General features: G+C 47.4%; 1 protein-coding gene across 1 annotated transcript; it reads right to left on the reverse strand.

Moving 5' to 3' along the window:
- Positions 1 to 274: 274 nt before the first annotated feature.
- Positions 275 to 18,861, reverse strand: ARID1A (AT-rich interaction domain 1A; the record flags this gene model as incomplete). The annotated part of the gene is made up of 14 exons (XM_082494148.1): positions 275 to 3,414; positions 4,237 to 4,367; positions 4,671 to 5,544; positions 7,021 to 7,117; positions 7,228 to 7,359; positions 7,518 to 7,668; positions 7,831 to 8,003; positions 8,390 to 8,522; positions 12,378 to 12,585; positions 13,171 to 13,380; positions 15,837 to 15,946; positions 16,034 to 16,179; positions 17,773 to 18,088; positions 18,699 to 18,861. The coding sequence occupies 14 exons, from the start codon at positions 18,859 to 18,861 to the stop codon at positions 1,690 to 1,692; spliced, it is 4,569 nt and encodes a 1,522-aa protein (XP_082350274.1). The 3' UTR covers positions 275 to 1,689.
- Between the last annotated feature and the right edge of the window lie 3,296 nt (positions 18,862 to 22,157).

Raw genomic sequence — 22,157 nt, forward strand, 5'->3', positions numbered from 1 at the left:
GGAAAACCCCATCCTCTGAAGGAAGTCAGAATCCACGCCATGGTTCCAAGAAAATGTGAAATATGCGAGGGGAATGAAAATTTTCCATTTTACAGAGCTGACAGGGAACTGCCTCCCTTCCGAGCAACTGCCTTTTTCACCCTATGAACTGTGATTCCGCCATAGCTTTGCCTCACACCGCACATCCACTCCTACCCGAGCCTAAGCAGCGCTAAGCCAAAACTCCATCGCTGAAACAAGCTGAACAGAGAAAGCAAAGCCAGAGCACACAGCATGAGGGTCTCCAGAGCAAGACAGGACTTTGGCATCCCCAGACACTGCCGTAACGCGCAGGACATCTGAGGTCTCTGTCCTGCGTGGCAAGGAGGAGCCGACCTACAGCATCACATCTCCGAGACCTGACAGCACTGAAGTCACCTCTCCTTTCTGCTAATAAAAAAAACCCTTACAAACATCTTACCAAGATTTAATGTACATTTATTCTTAACACGTGGAACATATAGTATAAAGATTTCATACTGAATAAATGATATTCATTAAGCCAAAAAAGGAAAAAAGGGAGGAATTTACATCAAGTTTTTAGCTACATCGTCTGAAATACAAATATGCAGAATTCATCACTGAAAAATCTCAATTGTGTTTCTTCATCAGGAACTTCAACTGAACCTAGAACTTTTTCACACCTCGATTAGAAAGAAAACAAAAACAGGAAAAATAAACTATAAGTTGATTGGCTGCTGAGACAGCAATGACTTTATACACAGAGACCTGTACAGCATCCTCCAGGGAGGGATGTCTGGCAAGAGATTAAATAATTGTGTCTCGCTTTTGCAGGTCATCAACTCGTTAACTCGTCATACTATAAAGGGGTAGGGAGAGGGGGACAAAACTGCAAGGAATCTTAGGGTATGTGCAATGTACAACGTCATATATATATACACACGTGGCAGCATTCAGGCTGCAGCTAAAGGTTAAAACCAGTTCTAAGAGGTGATCTCAGGGTTATTCATACAATCAAGGAGGAAGAGAGAAAGAGGTCAGGGTGTTGTAGGTTCACACATGATACTTTGGGGGAAAAGCCTTTTTTTCTCCTCAACATTAACTAAAAACATTTTTAAAAACTACAGCTTGCTGCTGATCCAGCGTTTTTTTTCTTTTTTTTTTTCCATGTGAGACATTATTACAGTATGTTTACAGTTTAAGGTGTACAGTACATGAAGTTCTACACGCTACTGCACAGGCCTCCCTTGGACAAGGTCTGTTCACAACTGGTAACTTCTTGGTTCCTGCAAGATTGTGAATGTACAACGATAAACCACACAGAGTTCAGCAGTCACTTTTGTCCTTCAGAGTTTACCATTAAAAACAGTTATGAAAGTGGTGCCTGTCAATGTGATAACACGGCAAGTCGTTTTCCCCAAACTCACTGTAAACGACAGTAACTTTGGTTAAAATAAAAAAAGTCTTCTATGTAGACAGAACTTTGTCTCCTTTAATAAGGGATTCAGGACAAATTTGAAGGGCAGGGGAAGGGGAGAGGGAACGGGGACATCTTTCCCCAAGGGAGAAGCAGGACAGCGCAGGGCAGACAGTGGATTCTGAGGTGGTTTTGCATAAATAAAGGGCAACAGTCAGTTTCTAAGTTCTCCACTCACGCACACGCACACAGGGTCTCGGATCCCACAGCTGTCATGACTGGCCAATTAAAAACAGTACATCACAAATAACTTGTGAAACCAAAGAGTTCATCAAAGGCGACACGGAGATGTCCAACAGCCGCGACTCGTATAACGTGAACTCCGAGTGGTTCTCGTCCACCTTGGCCAGGGCCAGCAGCGCCCGAGCAGCTCGGCGCATCATGTCCACGCTCGTCGACTCAAAGGGTGGGTTCTGCATGTGCATCAAGCCGGCCTGGCTCTGCTGGAACTGCGTGGCGGCCAGGCTGTCCTCCAAGAAGCCCAGCAAGTTGCCAATGCTGCCCTTCTGCACAGCAATCGCTCTTGCTGCCAGGCTGTCCCCCTGTGCCAAGTTGGCCAGTAGTACCACAGCCATCTCTCGACACACCGGGTTCTTTCTGTCACTAAGGAACCGCACCATGGTGCTGTACAGCTTCTCCAAGCGACTGAAGGGGGGAGTTGCAAGAATCAAATCCACATTGTTGTCCTGGATGCTGAGTTTGCTGAGTGTTTCCAAAACCAGTCTCTGAGGGGAGAGGACCGCATTGGGCCCCAGTGTTGGAAAGGGATCCTGGGCCTCTGCTGACGGACATACTGCCCAGTGGAGGAGTCCATCCAGGATAGGCAAACAGATGCTTTCCGGGTAAGGGGAGAGGTCCAGCTGGCCAGAAATGTTGGCCAGCGTGACCAGTGTATTTTCACGCAGCATCTCCAAGCAGTCCCACCACCACTCCACCTTGTTGCAGCTCACCCCTTGGTCCTGCTCCTCCTCTTTCTCATAGGTCAGGGGTGCCTGTTTGCGTTCCGGATGCTTGTGGTGTAAGAGAATCAGTTTCCCTAGAATCAGCAGCAGCCCGGGATGTTTAGACATTTCAAAGTCATTGCCCGGCACAAACGATAAACTCCTGATGATGTTAGAGACGCAGATGCAGCGCTTCGCCAGAGAGTCCTGCCAGTCTAGGAGGGTGCAGAGGGGCGTCTCGTCTTTACTGTGAGGTTCGTCCTCCAGAATTTTTATATTTCTGTGGCTCTGAGCTGGACTAATGCCAAAGGGAAACTTGCTGCTTTCCTTCGCCGTTTCCAAAGCTTTGACCTCTTCCTCCTCCCCTGCCAGGGAGCCCGGACGTGCTGAAAGCATGTCGTCCATGGTGGCAGTTATCCTTTTCTCTGAGGAGCTGTCGGATGGAGGAGTCTCTCCTTCCCTAGTGCTCGGATTGCTCTCAGCCGCTGAACGTTTCCTCAAGACAGAGTTGCAGGAAGCTCGTTTATGAGTCAAAGGTAGCTCCGTCTTGCTCTCAAAGTGGGTCTGAATGTGCTCGGTGGTATCTCCGCCGCCGATCCGCCAGTGCAGCAGTCCGCTTTCGAACTCCTGCACTCGCCCCAACTTGTCTGAATAATCTACCACAAACGGGTCATTTTTCTGCACGACCTTGACTGGAAGCTTGTCAAATTTACTAACTAGTTTTTCCTCGCTGCTCTCCAGAGGTGCTTTGTCCTTGCTCGAAAACGCAGCCTCCTCCTCTTCCTCATCCTCTTCTTCCTCCTCACAGTTCAGGCTCCGTGGTTCATCATCCTCCTCCCCTTCTTCATGAGAGGAAGCCGAAGATTTGCAGAACCTTTCGGGATCTAATAGTGTTCTTTGCCCTGGGTCTCCCACCTCGTATTCCTTCAGGATTCCAAAGATCTCGATCAGGCAGCGCCGGAAATACTCCACCAAGAGTTCCAGCAAGCCTGGCAGCTACGAGGGAGGAGAGAAACAGGAGAGGAAGGAAGGAAGGGAACAGTGATCAGAAAACAACTTAGGCCAAGACAAGCAACTGGGAAAGCAGGGCGCAAAGGGCTAAGAATTTAAGCAGTGCTGTTAATCAAAGGCTTCTTTTCATGCTGGCAATAAACTGTTTGCACAAGAGAAGCTTTCTGTCCTCTGAGAAAAGGAATAAAGGCAAAACCAGATACTGACTGTCAGTATCCAAGCCGCCCCCCCCGTACCTGCGCAAACACGCTTTGCTCTTGATTTTATCTCCCTTCTGGTTAATACACAGGGAGGCGAAGGGCAGCGCTACGCAAAACAGCCCTTACAGTTTTTACAACAGCCACAGAGGCATGGGACAACTAACTGAGAAAGGCTGGTCCCTCTGGATTGGCATCCCAGCCTCACTGCGTGCTGTCCCAGGGCAAAGACAGAGCCAGAGGACAACAAACACCATCAACACCCGAAAACACAAGCAGCCTCCAGCCTTCCATAGCACTCTCGCTGCAAAGACCATTACGGCCTCCCCACCGTTATTCCCTTCCTCTGTTACAGAGGCAATACGTCTCACCAGAGAGAGGAGAACGCATGCTCGCACACCAACAAACGTATCAATTACACAGGCCAGGGAGTAACCAGCACACAACGACCCAGACCCATGCTCTCTTCAGAATTGGCGTGTTCCACAGGTATGGGGACATCCGGGAGTCTGGCCCTACAAGGGCACGAGCTGCCTGTTGCTATCTTGCTGACAGAATACCCTACAAATTAGCACTTCAAAGACCTGCATCAGAGAGCATCTGCACCCACCTGGCTGAGGTTGAAGGTCATTATGCTGTTGTCATCATAGAGCAGGATGTTTATGGTATCTAAGGCCCACGTACTTTCAGCTAGCAGCCCGGACTTCAGAGACATCATCACTCTCCAGGCTTCAGGAGTTCCTGTAACATAAACACACGATACTTCCAGCTCCTGGAGTTTAAAAACAAAAAGGAGATACTTGATACTGCTTTTCGGACCCATGAAGAGCAGAGCCTGTTTAAGATGATGTACAGACTGTATGTACCAGCAATCTCTATCCGCAGACAACGCCAAAACAATGTCTGAAAACACAACTAACCTGCAAAAATATCCTTCTTTCAAAGCCAGCAGAGCCCTTCCGCTTGGCAGTACCGTACCGAAGGGCAATGGCAGCACCCATCCCCTCGACAGGCACAAGCAGAAAAGCAGGAGTTTCCTCTTACCAATATCTTTTGCTGTCAGCCGTCTCCTCTGCTTCAACACAGGTTGCGTAGCTTCTACTGATCCCGGAGGGAAGGTGATGTCTCGTCGGATCATGGGAGGCTGTACAGCTGCTGGTGTTATATGCGAGGCGGGGACTGGCGGTCCTGCCTTCTGCATTTTCATCCCCGAGTGCAGGAATGGAGATTTACTAGGAGAAGTGCGATTCTCCAGAGGTCTGGGCAGAGGTGCTGGGCTGGATACCTGAGGAATGTGATTCTGCATGCTAGGGGGGGTCTGGTAGTTAGACTGGGGGGGCCTAGTCATTGGGGGCACGGGGGCAGAGGGACCATAAGCAGGTTGCCGGTTCCCATGGGACGGCCATGGTCCCTCATGGTTGACCCTCTGGTCTGAATGCAGAATTTCATCTGTTCGAGTCACTCCGTGATAAGCAGGCCCCTGGGGCGCAGAGCCAGTGCTCTGCCGGTTCGGATAGCTGTACCCTATTTCGTTGCGCCCTTGCCACATGGCACCTTGCTGCGGGCCCTCTGGAGTAGACTGGATGGGACCACCCATCATCTGAGGAGGCATGTTTTGCTGAGCATTGGAGCCCGGGGGAGCTGAGACCCTGTCTCTGCCAAATTGGAATGGGAACTGGTTCTGTGGCCCTCCGGCAGATCGGCGGTCAGCAGCAGGGTATGTACTCCCATACTGGTTATACAGGTCCTGCTGTGGAGACGGCTGTGCAGTTTGCTGCTGGCTCGGTTGCTGGGTCTGTGCTGGAGGCAGCTGCTGCTGCGTCTGCCCCTGCCCGGCGCTGTATGGTACGTTGTACATCTCCCCTTCGTGTCGCTTAGCAGGCGGGCCATAGCTGCCATCCATCGGTCGCTTGTAATTCTAGAGGGAAAATAATGGCATGGACAACATGAGATTATCTACTTAGAAGGAAGCAACCCAGACCTCAGTGGGCAGAGCTGCTCAGAGCCAGAGGATGCACCCCACAGCATGGCCTGTAAGAGGGCAAGACTTGGCTCGTCGTTAGCCATATCCAATGTGAAGTTGGATGTGTCTTTCAGTTTCACAAGCCAAGACCAATTCCTTGCGGCTGGCTAGGGTAGTTTCCTTGTGGATTCTAGAAGGATGCCTTGGGGGCAGAAGTCTGCCCACAGAAAGGACTTTCCCCGAGAAAAGACTCAGCTCTACTATACATTCACCACAAACCAAACTGTGCACAGGTACTCGTTTCCTTTCACATCCAGGAATTTTATCAGACCCTATTTCTCTTCTGTTTCCCAGAAAACAGAGGTTTCTGCTAAAGCATCAAACAAGATGCATTAAAAACTGTTGTACTTCCTCCTTCTTCCTTTCCTATAGATTTCAAAACACATCACTGAAGGGAGCAAGAACTATTCTTCCCCCTACCTCTTTTAAGTGCAAACGGAGAACACGGTCAATTGCCAAGACAAAATTAAAATCCAAGATCTCTCTTGCCTCCAAGGGTCTAGCTGCTATATAGTCTGTTCAGAAGCTCCACGGTCATGACTGGCTTCAGATGGAGCTCTAGGGCTTCAAAGATGACAAGTACCAGAGTAACTCGAACTCTTGGCTCGGAGCCCCGTGGCTCTGGTTGCAGAGCCAAACTGCAGAGCAGTTGGAATTATTCTTAGCACAGCTCAGCAAATGCCCTCTCTATACTCTCCTAAACCAGAGGACTCAAAATTATCAGGAAAACATTATGGGTCCTGGCACTGATACAAAGAGCAAGTCATATATAAGGATTATGGAAAGAGATATATGTTCATTCAAACTCTGTCCTGAAACAAACCTGATGTTTTTGAGAACAGGGAGTAGGAGGCAGTGGAGGAATGGAGGCAGGTCTGAAGCCTTTGTCTGCAGGCTCAGTAAGGTAAAGACAAAAAAAGCCCCGGGTTGTGCAGAATGATCCACCCAAAACAGCTCTCCAAGGACTTGCTCCAAACAAACTCATCCCATCACTTGGACCAAAAGTGTTACAGAAACATGATGGGATTCAGAAAGTTCTAGAGGGGCGGAGAAGCCCAATAAAGCTTCCTGATCTCCTGATGCCTGACCAGAGCGTGCATGTCTGCAAACTACACAACCACCATTCTCAGAACTCTTGTTTTGCTAACACAACACTGGCAATGCTAATTAAAACTTACTTAAACTGCTTGGAAACTGGGGGAGGGGGGGGGAATGCTCCTGTACAAGGTACTTAATTCTATATAATTCTATACCCTATTCATAAAGCTAACACACAGCCCAAAGAGTTTTCATCCTCTCTTCTTCACAAATTCAACAGATGACACTCTTCTGTTTCTCAGTCGAATAATCAGAAACTTTCTGATAATTTACCTGCTGTTGCTGTTGATACATGGTAGTTTGCTGGCTAGGGAAGGGGCTGCCCGAGGATGTGCCTTGAGTGGAGAATTGATTGCCATAGGAATCATGTCTGGAGAAGAAACAGATGCATTACTTGTCTGATCAGATGCATGCTTCACTTTCACAGTCTCAGAGCTCTCTAACGGGGAAGAGCTGTTTGTAGCAACACCCTGCACAGACCTTTGCTGCTGCTGCTGCTGCTGCGGGTAGCGGCTGGGAGAGTACATCCCCGATTCAGGGGTGGAAGGCATGATGTTTGGCTGCGGAGTTCCGGTTGCTAAGTTGCCCTCAGGTCCCATGCCGGGCTCCGTCCTACATGGAAACAAAAAGAAAACCCCCGTACGGCCACTTAAATTCACCCCTGCTCCTCAAGTGGAAAAGGATGATCAGCAAAGTCACAGCAGTGAAGAGAAAGTAATCATTTCACACAAGTCAAGCAAATCGGGATCTCACCAAGTTCAAATACCCACCTCACTCTGTCATAAGGACCTCCGTAGGAATAGTGTTGCCGCTGTCCCATGGCCATGTTACCCATCCCTGGACCTGCAGCACGATTGTAAGGGTCACCCATACCACTGTTGGGGCCCTGCCCTGAGGACATGAAGGGATCGCTTCCTGGAGCTGAAATATGGAAATAAAGACCAATAAACACATCTACCTCTGCTTAGAAAGATAAATCCCATCTTCTGGGGAAGAAGGACAAGCAGAAGGTCTCCTACAGCATATTGCAGTGTACAGCCAGACACAGGGAAAAGGGAGAGGAGCACACAAGGACTTCCTCACCTTTCCTCATACTGCTGTAAGGATCTTTATTTGGCTCGTAAGACATGCGACCCATCATGTCGGAGGTATTCATGCTGGGCTGGTACCCTGGATTTGGAGTCATGGAGTTCCGCTTCTGGAACGTAGGATCACTACCATCTGCAAAGGCATCTTGTAGGCCCACTGAGTTACTCCTGATGGAAAAAAAAAACAAAACAAAACAAACCACAAACACGGGATTAGAGAGGTCCATGATGCTCCTTTGGATACTTTTCCCCACATGTTCCCTCTCAGGTGTTACTATCCCCTAGAAGGACCACAGCCGTGCTCCTCCAACAGAGGCACGAAGAACTGCCCTTCTACAATACTGTCCTCAGGCCCAATCCCAAGAGTAATGATTATTCTCATACAGATGCAGAGCCAACAATGTTGCTGTGAGCCACTAACAAAGGAGCAAAGCCATGGAGCCCCACCAAAACAGGTAGTCAAGTCTCCAGCCATCTGCAGTAATGACCCAGAGGTGGCCTCACGTTCACAGCTTGCACCCAGTGTAGTGGAAGAGGGTGCAATGGTTTCATACCTGATGCCTGGCAAAGGGGGCATCTGACTGTGTGGCGTAGATGCTGGAGTTGGTGGCTTCAAGTCTCCTCCTTCTGCCATGGAGCTGCTGGTGGACTGAGGTGTCTGAGGACCCTGCATTGAGCCTGAACCCGCTGCAAAAACAGAAATTTGGTGTTAGCAGCTTTGCACCCTACAGATGCAACCCAGAACCTCCCAGAACATCAGCCTCAAGAACAAAGAGTCCTTCAAGAAAGACAGAGATGAAACATCACCCAAAAAAGTAAAAGGAGCTCAACACTGCAAGGACATATGGGGCCAGACTTCCCAGAAGAACCATGTAGTAATGTAAAGCTGAGAGGATGTGTTCGTTTTCATCATGCCTTCATTCTTCAACCCATTCCCTTTTACACATCATGCCGCCACTGCGGCACTGTGTCATGTTGCCCAGGCTATCTAGAGCATCAAAGGTTGATGCTCTACAGTGCACCACACAGCACGGAATATGGCTCATCTTGCCAAGGGACAACCACCAACCCATCACCTTCACACTCACTTTCTACCCAGAAAGAAGGTGGGTTTGAGCCCTCTCCCGGCAATCTCACAATCTTTCCAGTGACAGAAACTCCAGGACGTCAGCTGAAGTCACCAAATAACTCTGAACAAGGCTCCTCTGTCTGCTCTGCCCTTCCAGAGGGGTTAATTCATGCAGGTTAATTCAAGCACCACTCCCAAGGATTCCTGGAACAGGGAATGCTGGAGAGGCCGGATCTTTCAGTGAATGACAAAACCCGTCCAGCAAGTTCCCTGGCTCCGTATGGGTTGCTTTACACTACAGTAAGCTTTCATCAAGAATCTCAGGCCGTCATGTGTAATCCAGCTGTGCCGTCAGCTCTGGGAGCTCTCCTCTGCCCAGGGATCGCCGTGACACTGTCAGCTCTCAGGTTCAGACGCTCCTCGCAGCTGGCAAGAGCTGAACTCTTAATTAATGTTTCCATTAGTTACCATCCCCAGCACCCGATATCCCTCAGCTTCAGCCCTGCTGGTTGATGAGTCATTTCAGCTATTCATTAAAATCCTCCGAGGTCACGTCCAGGGCATGTTTGTTTACACCCCACCTTCCTGGCACCCTGTCCTCTTCTCCACGACTCCCTCCCAGCCTGGAGAGGTCTCGGGAGAAGGCAGGGCAGAGGCAAGCTCAGCGGGGAGTTTCATTCATGGGCCCTCCCTGCCGTTCTCCCTTCCCTCCTCAGCAGCGGTTCAGCTCCACTCACTTCCCCCAGGAATTCACCGCTCGTTTCTCTTTGTAACACTGGCATCGGCAGGAAGAGGCCTCGAGACATTCCCTGCGTCGCTGCCATTTGGTGTTTGTCCCCACCCCCTGCCGTCCCTCCCACTCACAAATTTACACACAGTTGGAGCCGGGCCAGTTCCATGCTCTGGGAATTAAAACCCAACGGCAGACTGATTACGCCTCCCCAGGGACACGCGGCAGTTCGCGAGCGGGAACCCAAGGTGTTTCGGAGGAAAGCCGCAGCGAGCGCCCATGAGGCAGCACCCGGTCCGCTCCGCTCTGGCCAAGGGCTTTCTGTAAATACTTTTGGGTTTTGAGGGTTATGAACACACGCTGCATGGAAAACAGCTCTGGCACCAAGAGCTCCACCTAGATGATGGCCCTGCAAGGCCTTTAGATGCTCCGCAGCCTCAAAAAGTGGTTAATGAGAGAATCGTGCAGTGCGATCTTCATAATTCACAAAGTTATGCAGAAGTTCATTGGATCGAACAGGCTGAAATGCAGCGTAAGCCAACGCCAACAGGTTATAGAGTCTGCGAGAAGAGCAAAGCACACGTGTCTGCGTGGGATGACACAGCCCTTCATCCAAACGACGGGACTTCAAAATGCCCCACTGTTGTCCACTGGGCTTTCAAAGGGGAAGGTTATTCTCCATCAGGGTGATTTGTTGGGAGACAGGCCTCTGTGTGCACCAAGTTCGGAGGACGCTGCTTCAGCGGGACCTCAGCAACTCCCTGGAAAAGGAGTGCCCACTGGGACTCAGTGCTCCTCTAAGGCTCTTAAGTCTGGAGCCGAGGTTGAGAATGTGATTTGTGTTGTCCCCTACACCCTCAGTTCCTGCCGATCCAGGAGAGCAAGAGAGAGGAAGAAAAGGAAAGTGAAAGAGGAGCACGAACACGCTGAGTGATACAGCTTAAAGGATCAGAGCAACCAACCATGCTCCAGTGCTGCCTCTGCCTATTCCTAGCTGCAGGAGTCTGGAGTAAGACAAGTGGAGAGAACAGTTTAAGTAGGAAATGCAGCACAGTCCTCTCATAGCAGGAATCAAACCTGTGGATGAAGTCAACAGAGCTGCGCAAACGCGCAGAGTTTGGGATAGCAGCCCTGCGGATTCCTACTGCTGCTGTGCTGAAGCAAGAGATCACCAGCCCAGAAGGCAGACTCGCAACCTTCACATACCACCGTATCAGCTAAAACAAAATAAAAATCGATGCACCATCTAATCCATTCTGACAGGCACCTAGCGCTACAAGAAGTTTTAAGTGGCTTCCTAGAAGTCTCAGCCCTCTCCAAATGCTTTAACATCTTTGTTCCACTGCCCAGGATCTCAGGGGGGCAAGAAAGAGGTTTTGGATTTGTGGTCTAGTTTGAGTGGAACTCAGACACCACTTTGGACAGAAGTTTAGTCTAATGACACAAAAGTTGCTTTATCTTGCAGAATACACCAAGGTTGAAGCTACACTGGGACAGGTTTCCTGACTAGTGAAAAGACATGATTTAGTTCTTTTAAAAAAAACCACCATACTGTAACTGAGAGGACAGATAAATGTAGTTGCCAACAGAATATTCGGACAAGCACACTGTCAATCAAGGGCTTAGCAGGGCCGAGACACAACTGCAGTACAATCAAAAAAAGGGTTCATTATTCCATTCCTCAGGAGCTAGACAAAGATGATGCCAGGTTTCAGAACCAAAAAGGCATTTTTTGCAAACATTACAGGAACTTCAAAGCAGACAAAGTTTTATTTCACCTACATGAACAGGCTCCTGACCAGAAAAAGCATCTGAAGGTTTTACTTGTAAGACAAACTGGAAAACTGAAGCTTAAAGGGTTGGCAAGTTCAGCAGCAATTCAAGCAATGAACTCAATGCAAATGAGACAGAAACGATCAGGCTTTCTGAGGACTAAAGAGTACAGCGTGCACTGCTAGCCTGGACCTTTTCTCCGCCCCCCCCCCTTTTGTTTTTTTTTTTGTTTGTTTGTTTGTTTGTTTTTTTTTTTTAAATTCTTTTTCCCTGAATTGAACACTATGCTTAAATATTCAGAAACGGGAGCACCCCATCAGATTTGAAACAACAGCAGAAGTTCATTTTAAAGGGCTTGAATTCTAGAGCATCCAACTTGTAGTAGGCTTATGAAGCTCTCTGGGCACAAAGCCTCAGAAAGTCCTCACTGTCTTCTGCTGAAGACAGAAAGAAGTAAATTCATGAGGAACACGAGTGCCCACCCACATGAAGCATTTACTCCCAGAAGGCAGCACTTGCATAGTCAAAACAAGCACAACTTTTCTAGCAAGTTCCCAAAGCCAAGCAGTAACAACGAGGGCTGCTGTTAGAATATGCAGAGATCGCCTTGAAGGGATCACTCCAGACTTCTTTCTCCACCAGATTCTCACCAGGCAGCAATGCAGTGGTAAGCACAGAGGTGCGTGTCTATCTTTTTATGTTTTCCTTTCTCTTAAACTTAGTACAGGGGTGGGACACACAAAACCTGAACTGTCCCAAGAGGCTCAACTTATTCCCAGTATCATTCACTCCCACATTACAAAAGTATTTAATCTACACAACCAGAGAACATCTAATTAGAAAGAGACATGGGGGCTTTGTGGAAGTTTGGAACCAGTCTGGCCCACAGCACGTGGAGTGGCGCGTACAGTGCCAGAGATCCTCTGGTTCAAACATTCATTGCGCACCTTAAACCAGCGTCTAAACTCACCTGGAGATGGAGGCTGTATCTTAGTCTGAGACTTCTTTGAATCGGCAGCTGCAAAGATATCTGGAGGGGGGTCTTCACCTCGCTCAATCTTGCACTCAAAGGCATAGAGACACTGGATGTACTGCTTCTTCAAAGAACTAGCTGCACTGCTGGACGTGCCCACATTGAGATTTGTGGCTAACTCGCGCCATTTCTTGTTTTTGTTGACCTGCACGACCAAACAAGAGGCTCTAAACTCAAAATCCCAGCTACTTCTCCAGCAAGAAATTTTCTGGGGAGAAATCAACACTTCCCAGCTAAAACAAAGGATGCAATAAGGGCTAAGCAGAACAGATACAGTTGTGTTCAAAACCCCAAACTAGTATACTCTCTTCTTCACCTACAGAAAACATTTCAAACAGGGACAGATTGCAAATCAAATTAGCCGTGAGGTCAGTTGACAGCCAGCTGCAAAGACAAAGACGGTGTCACCAATCTCTGCACTGGACAACGCGGGGCGGGGAGGGGCAGGGGGAAAGCACTTGAATTGAATCTCACCACAGACTGTTCTCAATCAGACAAGGGGAGAGCAGACATTTGGCTCACTTAAAGTACGCTGGGTTTTATAAGCATTATTTAAAAAAAAAAAAAAAAAAAAAAGAAAAGAAAAGAAACACAGCTAAATGGAAAGTCATGGCTTACACCTAGCTACAAAGCTAACTCTGAATTGTGTTGCCCATTGGCTTGTGGCCGCCAGAGAGTGGGGCAGCTCCGAATACAAACACCAGCCACCACGCCGGCTGTGGACACTCACCTGAGTCAATCCTCCAATCTCCTTCACTGAGATGTAGAGCCGGTAAAGGTCCAAGGGTTTCCTGCCCACCGCTGGGAGATTTGTCATGCCCATGGCCTTCTCTTCAGTAAAGGCCAGGTAACGATCTACCCAGATTTTCCTCTCAGGCTCACCACCCAGCTCATAGAGTTTGGTGATCTTCTCATTGGTTGTAGTAGAGGAACTGGACTTCTAGGAGAGGGAAACGGGTATCAGGACTGAACAGCACAAAAGCAGCTAGTTCACATCCAACACGGTTTCAAAGAAGTGGTCAGATAAGAGTTCAGAGTTCTTCTGTTATATTGAGAACAGCTTTATATTAGACCTACACTTGGCTCAGATCAACGTCAGGCAAGTATTATTCGACAAAGGTATCACAAAACCAGCCGCTACTCAGGGAATTCATACAATATGTATTTTAAAAAGCGAAAGGTTTCAGGAATACTACAGAGACTTTGCAGACAGCCATCTCTCTGAGACAACCTTTGTGGGCTCGTTTGCTAAATATACAAGAAAATATCTAATTCAACTGCAAATGAGATTTCCCGTGGCTACTGCGCTCTGCCAGGGTGAACACTGCCCTCTGGTTACTCTCTTCTCTTACCCAAGTGGTAGATGCTGGGTTAAACTGACTCTAAACACTGCAAAGGAATAAACATAAACACACCTCAAAGAAAAATAAAGATTAGAGGCACCTGTCTGACCAAGGTGTGCACAGGGTCCCCCACAAAGACCATCTCCCTTCCCCTGCCTATTCACTGACAGAAGCGCAGAAATCTCCTGCTACCCGGATGGGACGTAAGCTCCCACATTGGTTCGCTATCGCTGGCGCATCAGGATCCAGGAAAATTGATATGGAAAGGTATCACAGGAATTTGGAACCCGAGTTTACAACTCTGAAGTACCAGTACCACACGCTAGTTCCCTCACATCTGATTCACTGAATTGTCCAAGTGTCTATTTAGAGGTAAAACCTGTGCACCTTGCCTTGCTTCGCCCAAGTCTTTTGGCGCAGTGCACGAGCATGTTATTTTGTCTCTCTCCACCTGGACCACACACACTTGGAGTAAAGGCAGAAATGGTTTTGGTGTTCCAAATGCTTATTTAAAAATGAACTTCCAAAATAGAGGAGAACTTCAAATCTGATCATGTTCTAGAGGAACCCCTACGCCCAAGACCGAGTGTTTTCATAAGCACATGAGATAATCCTTGAACTGCAGAGACCAGGAGGACAGAACAACCCTTATTCGTAGCTTCTGGCACCTCCTAGCCCGAGAGCATTCAAGTCCTTGTTTGTCAGAAAGGCAGATGTCAGAACACATGAAGAGAAATGAGACATCTTCTGAATCTTCTTGCAGACTGCTGGTGGTACAGGTATCAAACTTGCACAGCGTGTATTTTCCTTCAGGTACCAAAAGAGGAGACTGCAGGCTCAGAAACTGCTTTTTTGGTGGTTCTTTTGAAACCGGTAGCAGTAATGCAAAGAAAAATACTCCCTGAAGAACTTGTTTGCCTCCCTCTTCTGGCTTTAATACAGGATTAGTAAGAGGTTTGTTTGTGAAACAACTGTAACACTTTAGAGTACCACCTCCCAGCTGAGAGGTGATAACTGAGGAGCTCCAAGCCTACACCAGAAACAAACTCGGGTTTGTTTGCGCTCCTTTTGGCAGTTTCACTGTGGCAGGTGATAATTCCTAATACTAAATTGTTTTGCAAGGGAAACTGATTTCTCCCAAAGGACTAGGAAATGTTCCCTTTAATTTCGGAACAGCTTATGAATCCCAGAAGTAAAACTCTCAATTGTCTGAGTTTTCCTGACAAATCCTGAAGAACCTCTTGGAAGCACTGGCACAGTTCAAGCACAGCCAGGGCTGGACACATGAAGCGTAATTCATGTCGAATCTCCTTACACTGAGCACTTCAACTACGTGAGTCTTTACCTTTACACTTCTGACTCAAGCAACAGTCTAATTAGCTATTCGTAGGATCCGGGGACTGGGATAAAGCTGACCCAAAAGGTGCATCTGCTCAGGTACCTTCTCCCCAGTTAATCAAGGGAAGACTAGCCCACAATTGAAATGAGAACATATAAATAAGGCGTGCCAGGCATCTGTTAAAAATTCTAGATAGAGGCTTGAACTCCTGAGTCATAAACAGGGGAGGACATGTGAATTCCAACAGGAAAGTCCCTTTCCCGGCCTTCCAGAGGGCTACTGGGTCTCTGTAGGGGATGGCAGAGTTCAGGCTCCTCAAGAGTACAGTTATTAACGCACGGGGGTATTTAGTGGTTTATTGCAAATATAGCCAGAGCCTACTCTAACACACATATACACATATTTCAAAATACTTATTTTTTTAATTACGCTCCAAAACACAACACATCCCAAAAGAGGATATCCCTCTCACTCGCTACATGAGTTAGAACCACGGTCACACGTAGCAGTCAGATCACATACTAACAAGGACAACCACGTTAATGAGAAGTCTGTACAGAGTAGGGAGGACGAATCAAATCGGGCTTCTCTCAGGAACCACGCTCACTACTAGATAGATGCACTGTTCAATCTAAGTTAACGGGCAGTGGTTTAATTTTCCTGGATGCTGAAGAGGACAGGAGTCATTAAAAAACAAAACCCAAAACATTTTACCTTTGACTTGGATTCTGCTTTTGGCGTCCCATCTGCCTTATTGTTCATTTTAGTTGCAGGCGTTAATTTGACATCCCCAAGACCCATCATTTCAGGGCTTGCTGCCATCCCTAGGAAGTTAAAAGAATCTTTTAACACCAATTTTCAAGCCAGTACAGCAAAATCAACGACACGTCCGGCAGTCAGCACTGGCTTACCTGCAGAGTTGTTAGCCATGTTCCCACCCATGGGGTAGGGAGGGCCCTGGGGGTTTATCATGCCAGCCATACTGTTAATTCCCTGTCCGTAAGGAGGTCCAGTGCCCATCATTCCCCCTTGGTTCATGTTGGGATAACCAGGAGGCCTAGAGAAGGCAAGGAAGAAACAAGACGCTTACTCCAAACACCAAGCACTGAGATCTTGTCTTCTAAGGAAGCAGGTTTGCTAAAAGAAACCTTCTACAAAGGAAGCAGAGAAGTGACTTTCCCCAGCTCACTTTTCCAGCAGAAGACCAAAGATCAGGTGCTCTTTTAACGCTTAGCTACCCTAGAGCCTAAGTCTCATTCTCAAAAGAACAGGGCATGCAAACCAATTTGAAAAGGGGACTCCAGTTCTCAACATTTTCCCCCTTAACCTTGTTCTACTACATCTCCAAATTGAACTTCATTTCAGTTGTTAAATCGCCTTTGCAGGGAAGAACAGATCTACAAACACCGTGGCCTTGTGCATTTAAGTGAGCATAGATTATTTGCATAGATGGACAGCGTAGAGCTCCAGCCACATTTAACAATTTTTCTTTATTTCTTTCTTTTTTGTTGCCCCTACAAGCTATGTTATTTTACATGTGTCAGAAAACCTCGTACACAACTGTCGCTCAAACTCGTTACTCAAAGGGACAGGCTTTGATGCCTTTATTGGCGTTTCACCTCTTGGCAGTCATAGGTAACATCAGACAGTAGATTGCAGAAGCATCCCTTAAATCAGGGTAAAGAGCACAATGTCCAATCGGACAACAAAAGTGTCCAATCGGACAACAAATCTATCTAACAGCTTTACTGGGGGAACCCAATTTATAAGCAAGTTCACAGCTCACAAGGCATTCTGGTAGGCCACATACACCTACTCTGAAATGTGCAGTAAAAAAAAAAAAAAACAAAACCACACCACAAAAAACAACCCTAGAAAATAGTTGCAAAGTTCAGTGCTGAATTCCAGCTCCCTTTCCCACAGCTGCTCATCAAGGCCCTAAAAGGAAGAAGTTCATTTCACTGACAAGCAATGCCTCGGTTCAGACAAATGCAGCTGCATGGCCGTCTGCTAGATTTATGGGCTTTAACCACCCATGCAGCGTCTTTTAGGTCACTCACGTAACAAGGACGACCAGAAAGCAAAACCAACTCAAGGGATCTCAGAGTAATACAGATTTCACCTATGAACATTAAAAATTCCCTAAGCGTGTCAGTAATGACCTATTCCAACACACCACTCGTCCAAGCTTTATGCTCTTCCTTTTTTAACACTTAAGATTGATGAAAAGGATTGATAGGACAAGAGGAAATGGGTTCAAGTTATGCCAGGTGAAGTTTAGATTGGATATTAGGAAAAAATTTTTCACTGAAAGGGTTATTAAACATTGGAATAGGCTGCCCAGGGAGGGGGTGGATTCACCATCCCTGGAGGTGTTTAAAAAAAAGGGTAGACGGGGTACTTGGGGACAAGGTGTAGAAGTGGTTTTGTCAGGGTAGGTTAATGGTTGGACCTGATGATCTTAAAGGTCCCTTCCAACCTCAACAATTCTATGATTCTATGAAAAAATCTCCAAAAAGGGGCCAACCTTCAAGGAAGCGTATGCTCATTATTACCCCAAATTTGAGTTATTCCATTCACAGCTCTGAAACCCTGACCTGACACAGGCAAGGGACTTCAAACAGAGACCAGGGGAAATGTCATTCCGTACCTGGTCTGGATTGAGTTGGCAGCAGCATGCATGGCGGCAGCAGCCGCTTCTTGTGCTTTGCGATTCATGCCACCTGGCGGGGGACACATCCCTGTCCCCACCTGAGGCGGCATATTCGCCATGTTCGGTCCATAAGGTCTGTTCCCCATGGCTGCATGGCTCATCCTCCCCGGAGGAAGCCCACTGTATGGTGGCACACCAGTCTGCCCATGCATCTGGCTCCCAGCTCCCATGGGATTCATGCTTCCTCCCATTCCTGGACTGGGGTAGTTGGCATTGGACATAGCGTTGTAGTTTGGCTGCCTGGGATAACCTCCTAAGGAAATAAAAAGAGGGGAAGACAACATCATTCAGCTAGTTAGTTTATGAATCACCATAAAAATCTTCTATCAGCAAATATTTAAAGATCACTACCAGAGATGAGGGGGAGTGTTAACACCTCAACAAAAAGTCAAAGTACTTGGATATAAGCCACATAAAATGTGTTTTGACACAGCCAAGTAACAACATCGATTCAAAAGCTGCCTGAAACTCTCCCAAACCTCAACCGAGCGGAGTGAGGTAAATGGTCCAGGACGGGATGTAAAAAAACCCACTTAACCCTTTCCAAAACACACAAGACTCAATTTTCTTCCTCTCCAAAGAGAACTGGCCCTTCTCTTCTATCACACTGGATGCACAACCTACATCTTTTTAAATGAGAAGGAACGATCCTACATTTCAAAGTACAACTACCCTGAGCGCAACATACTTCAATCTCAACACAGTTCCTTCCAGCTCATAAGGAGCGCCGCTGTTTTGTATTAGCCAAACATTAAGAGGGGACAAATAAAAACAGTTTATCAAAGACAAGATGTCACAGTAGAGAGAGGCCTTTTGTATTTGCTGAGCTCAGTTCCCACCTTGAGGAGCTGACCGTGCCTCACCTTGAGGTCCGTACTGCCCACCCTGGGGTCCGTAGCTTCCCATGGAGTTCTGCTGGTATGGCCCCATTCCAGCGTGCATCTGTCCTCCAGAAGACTGACGGGGAGATAAGGCTGAGCCAGGCTGGGGTGAGCTGTACTGGGGCATCTGAGGATTCCTCTGCATGTAACCTGGTCACCCAGTGAGTGGAGCAGACAGTTATTAGCGCAAAGGACCCAGTGGTGCCACTGGACACACATGTTCTTAAGTAACGGCAGCCCCCGGGACCCACTAACAAAATCCCTTCAGCAACAGCCTAGACAGATTTTACAGTGGTTGCTATTAAGAAGCCAGTGTTATCTGCTAAGATAACACATCTAATTTCCTGTTTTAACCAGAAAAAAAAAAAAACCAACTTAGTGTCACAGAGTAGACAGTATGATTCCGCAAATCCTACAGGCTTCTTGTTGTTGTTTTTGTTTGCTTGTTTGGTTTTCTCAGGGTGATAACTATATACCTTTAGCCACAAGAGCAAAATTTTACACACATTTTCCCCCACATTAACCTTATTCTCTTAGGGGGAAAAGGCACACAATATTGTTGTGAGCACCCCTCATTTTGAAGCTTAAGGTCACGGACCTTGGGCAAGCAACATTCACAAAAAAGCGTGTCAAAAGCCGGAGAAGACATCTTACAAGCCAAACTACCAGCTCGGATGGAACATTAAGAGCCCAAACAACCAGCAACAGTTGAATTTACTGCAAGGTGCCTAAATGCTTGCAGCTTATAAACCTGGGGCAGCTTTTAAATGCCATCTCAGCATGGAATCCATGTCATCAGGCCAGGTAATTTCAGTTACAAGTTTAGCTTTACAAACAGATCCATACAATTAAAGCTTTTAACTCATGTCACGCACCTCGATCTTGCGCTATGCTTGACTGGTTCATGGAAGGATGCATGATACTGTCCGACTGGCCACTGGGCGGTCGGGGTGGCATCTGATTGCCTACACCACAAAAAAGGAAAGTGGTTAATGACAAAAACTGCACACCACAAAACCCAGGATGCAAGCGTATTAAATACCAGAACTACAAATAACTTCAGGAGAAGGGTATGTTAGCCACAGCGAAGAAAAACAAGGGCAAGATCAGTCACATTAACCCAGCAAAATGACGCTGCTGGTTTACCAGCCTTCCCACCCATCTCACTGCACCCTTTACAAGTTACAGACATTTTAAAGCCAACAAACGAGACTGCACAACCTCAATAACCACATAGTGCTGACACCGGCCAGTTCCTCCCCACTGGCCATTTTAATTCACTCTCCAGCTGCACGAGGTAACCCCACCGAAAGAGCCACACGCGCCGAGCAGCGTTACCTGGTACTGCAGCAGGTGAGAGCGGACCAGAGCGGGACTGAGCAACACTAGCTGGAGATCCAACTGGGGATGGGGAGGGTCCTCTGATGCCTGGCAGGTGAGGAGAGGTATGTGGAGAGAAAGGAGACTGAGCTGGGTTACTCTGCTCTCCTTGACTGCTGGAAATCCCTGATGTGCTTACTCCAGGACTCAGGGCTCCTTCTGTACCCATGGGCAGATCATCTATTGAACCAGACAGGTCCTGCAACACACAGAGAAACAGATCAGGCAAAAATAAAAAGACACGGGACTCTTCTCTCACATACCACTAAGAAAGAGTGCATTTCTCCCTTAGGCATGCTACAAATAGAAATCAATGAACTCTGTACATGTTATCGTCAGTAACGAAGGCTGCTGCAGACCGAGGTAACTGCCAAATGTGTCTTAGCCTGCTGCCCGACTCTGAACCCATGAGTTCCCTGGCTGCTTTGCCGAGTGCTTGCTGATGGTCCGAACAACTGGCTCATCCTCTTATTTGCTTCTTTTAATTCAGTTTAGAGGTGAGAAATTAAAGAACGCATCAACAATACACGTAAAACTGCAAAGAGAGGAAACAGTCCATACGACCACGGCTTGGAAGAGAAACGTGGCTCGGCTTCTGAAAGACAGAAAACTCCTGCCTCACCATAATTAATTCATAAGCCTCATATGAGCTGGGAAACTACTCACTTGAGATGGATAAAAACAAACTAAACAGAGATTTAAAAGAAAACCATAAAATACTCTTCAGGGTTCCCACTTCCTTTTCTTCAAAGACAGTAAAAATTAGCAGTTACAGAATCAGCCTGTAAAGTTCAGCTTCTCTTTAAGGCGAGGGTAGAAAATACCCTTCCTACTGCACGTATCCACCTTGAAGAAGCACGAAAAGCCTAAGGAAGTTGGAACTGCCAATTGCCACAGAGGCGACAGCAAAGCAACAGCACCAAAAACCAGCTGGCAAGTCTGAGGAAATTGGGATACTTCCAAGAAGATGATGATGTGGAGATTCAACATGCACAGCTGTTTGATAATAAGGTGCATCAGCTATTCAGGCTTGGCCTGGAGTAAATGAGTAAGTAACAGTCCAAGACAGAGTAAGCGGTGGCACATTTGAACAGAAAGCTGGGAAGTTATAACTGTTCCAGCGATTAGATAAAATTTCTGCCAGAGATTCAAAGGATCACAGCAGGTGAAGAAGTGGCAGCCCAAAGCTTACCAGGACTTCACCCATCCTCTCTAAGTCTTTCAAAGCAATCAACCCGGGATCAGGAGGGTTCCGGACTGAGCCCTGAAGGCATTTCAGATGAACTCCCTCCGCACAGAATTCAGCTGACCAGCATGAACAGAGCCAACCTCATTTAAACCACCACGCAGAAAGGCCGAGCCAACCGATAAACAACTGGGACACCCTGGTCTCATTTACACTGCCTGGATGATGCCTTGGTTAGCAGCAGTTCGGGTAACATTCTTCCAGCTCCGCACAGTGCAGAAGGACCTCAGACACAACATACAGCAAACTTATCGGTGGTCAGAAGCGAGCAAGAGCGGTACCACTCTGTAGCACCCGTCTGCCAGGTGATGTGCGAAAAGGTGTCCCCATCATCTAAGCTGGAAAACAGTACGGCACTACATCCTAGGAAGCAGAAAACTGGAGTTACAGAAGAATAAAAAACGGCCCGGGAGATGTCCAACCACCTCCTCACACCTGTTGGATGGACAGTGACATTCAAGAGGACAAAGGGGAGAACTGGGCATCAGCCGCACCATGTTGTCAGCTGCAGTAGGGCAATCTTGTCCAGTTTAACAGCAGAACTTGATCAAAACGCTTCAAACAAATGCTGGCAAATGCTACATTTGAGCAGAAAACGCCAGTCACTTGGTGGGATGACTTAGTGCATAGCACATCCTTCGTCCCCTTCCATCACTGCTTCTGTTTAAAGCATTTCCTGCGCAACGGTCTCAGAGGTATCTTTGCTTACTGCTGAAGCATTATCTTCCCGAGGAAAAAACAAAAAACAAAAAAAGAGCTTTGTTTTATTTCAATGAAAGCTAGAAAACTGCAGAAAAAAGCCTAAAAATAGTGTC

The sequence above is a fragment of the Vanellus vanellus genome, assembly GCF_965231255.1.
Source record: "Vanellus vanellus genome assembly, chromosome: 22".
Classification (NCBI taxonomy): Eukaryota; Metazoa; Chordata; class Aves; order Charadriiformes; family Charadriidae; genus Vanellus; species Vanellus vanellus.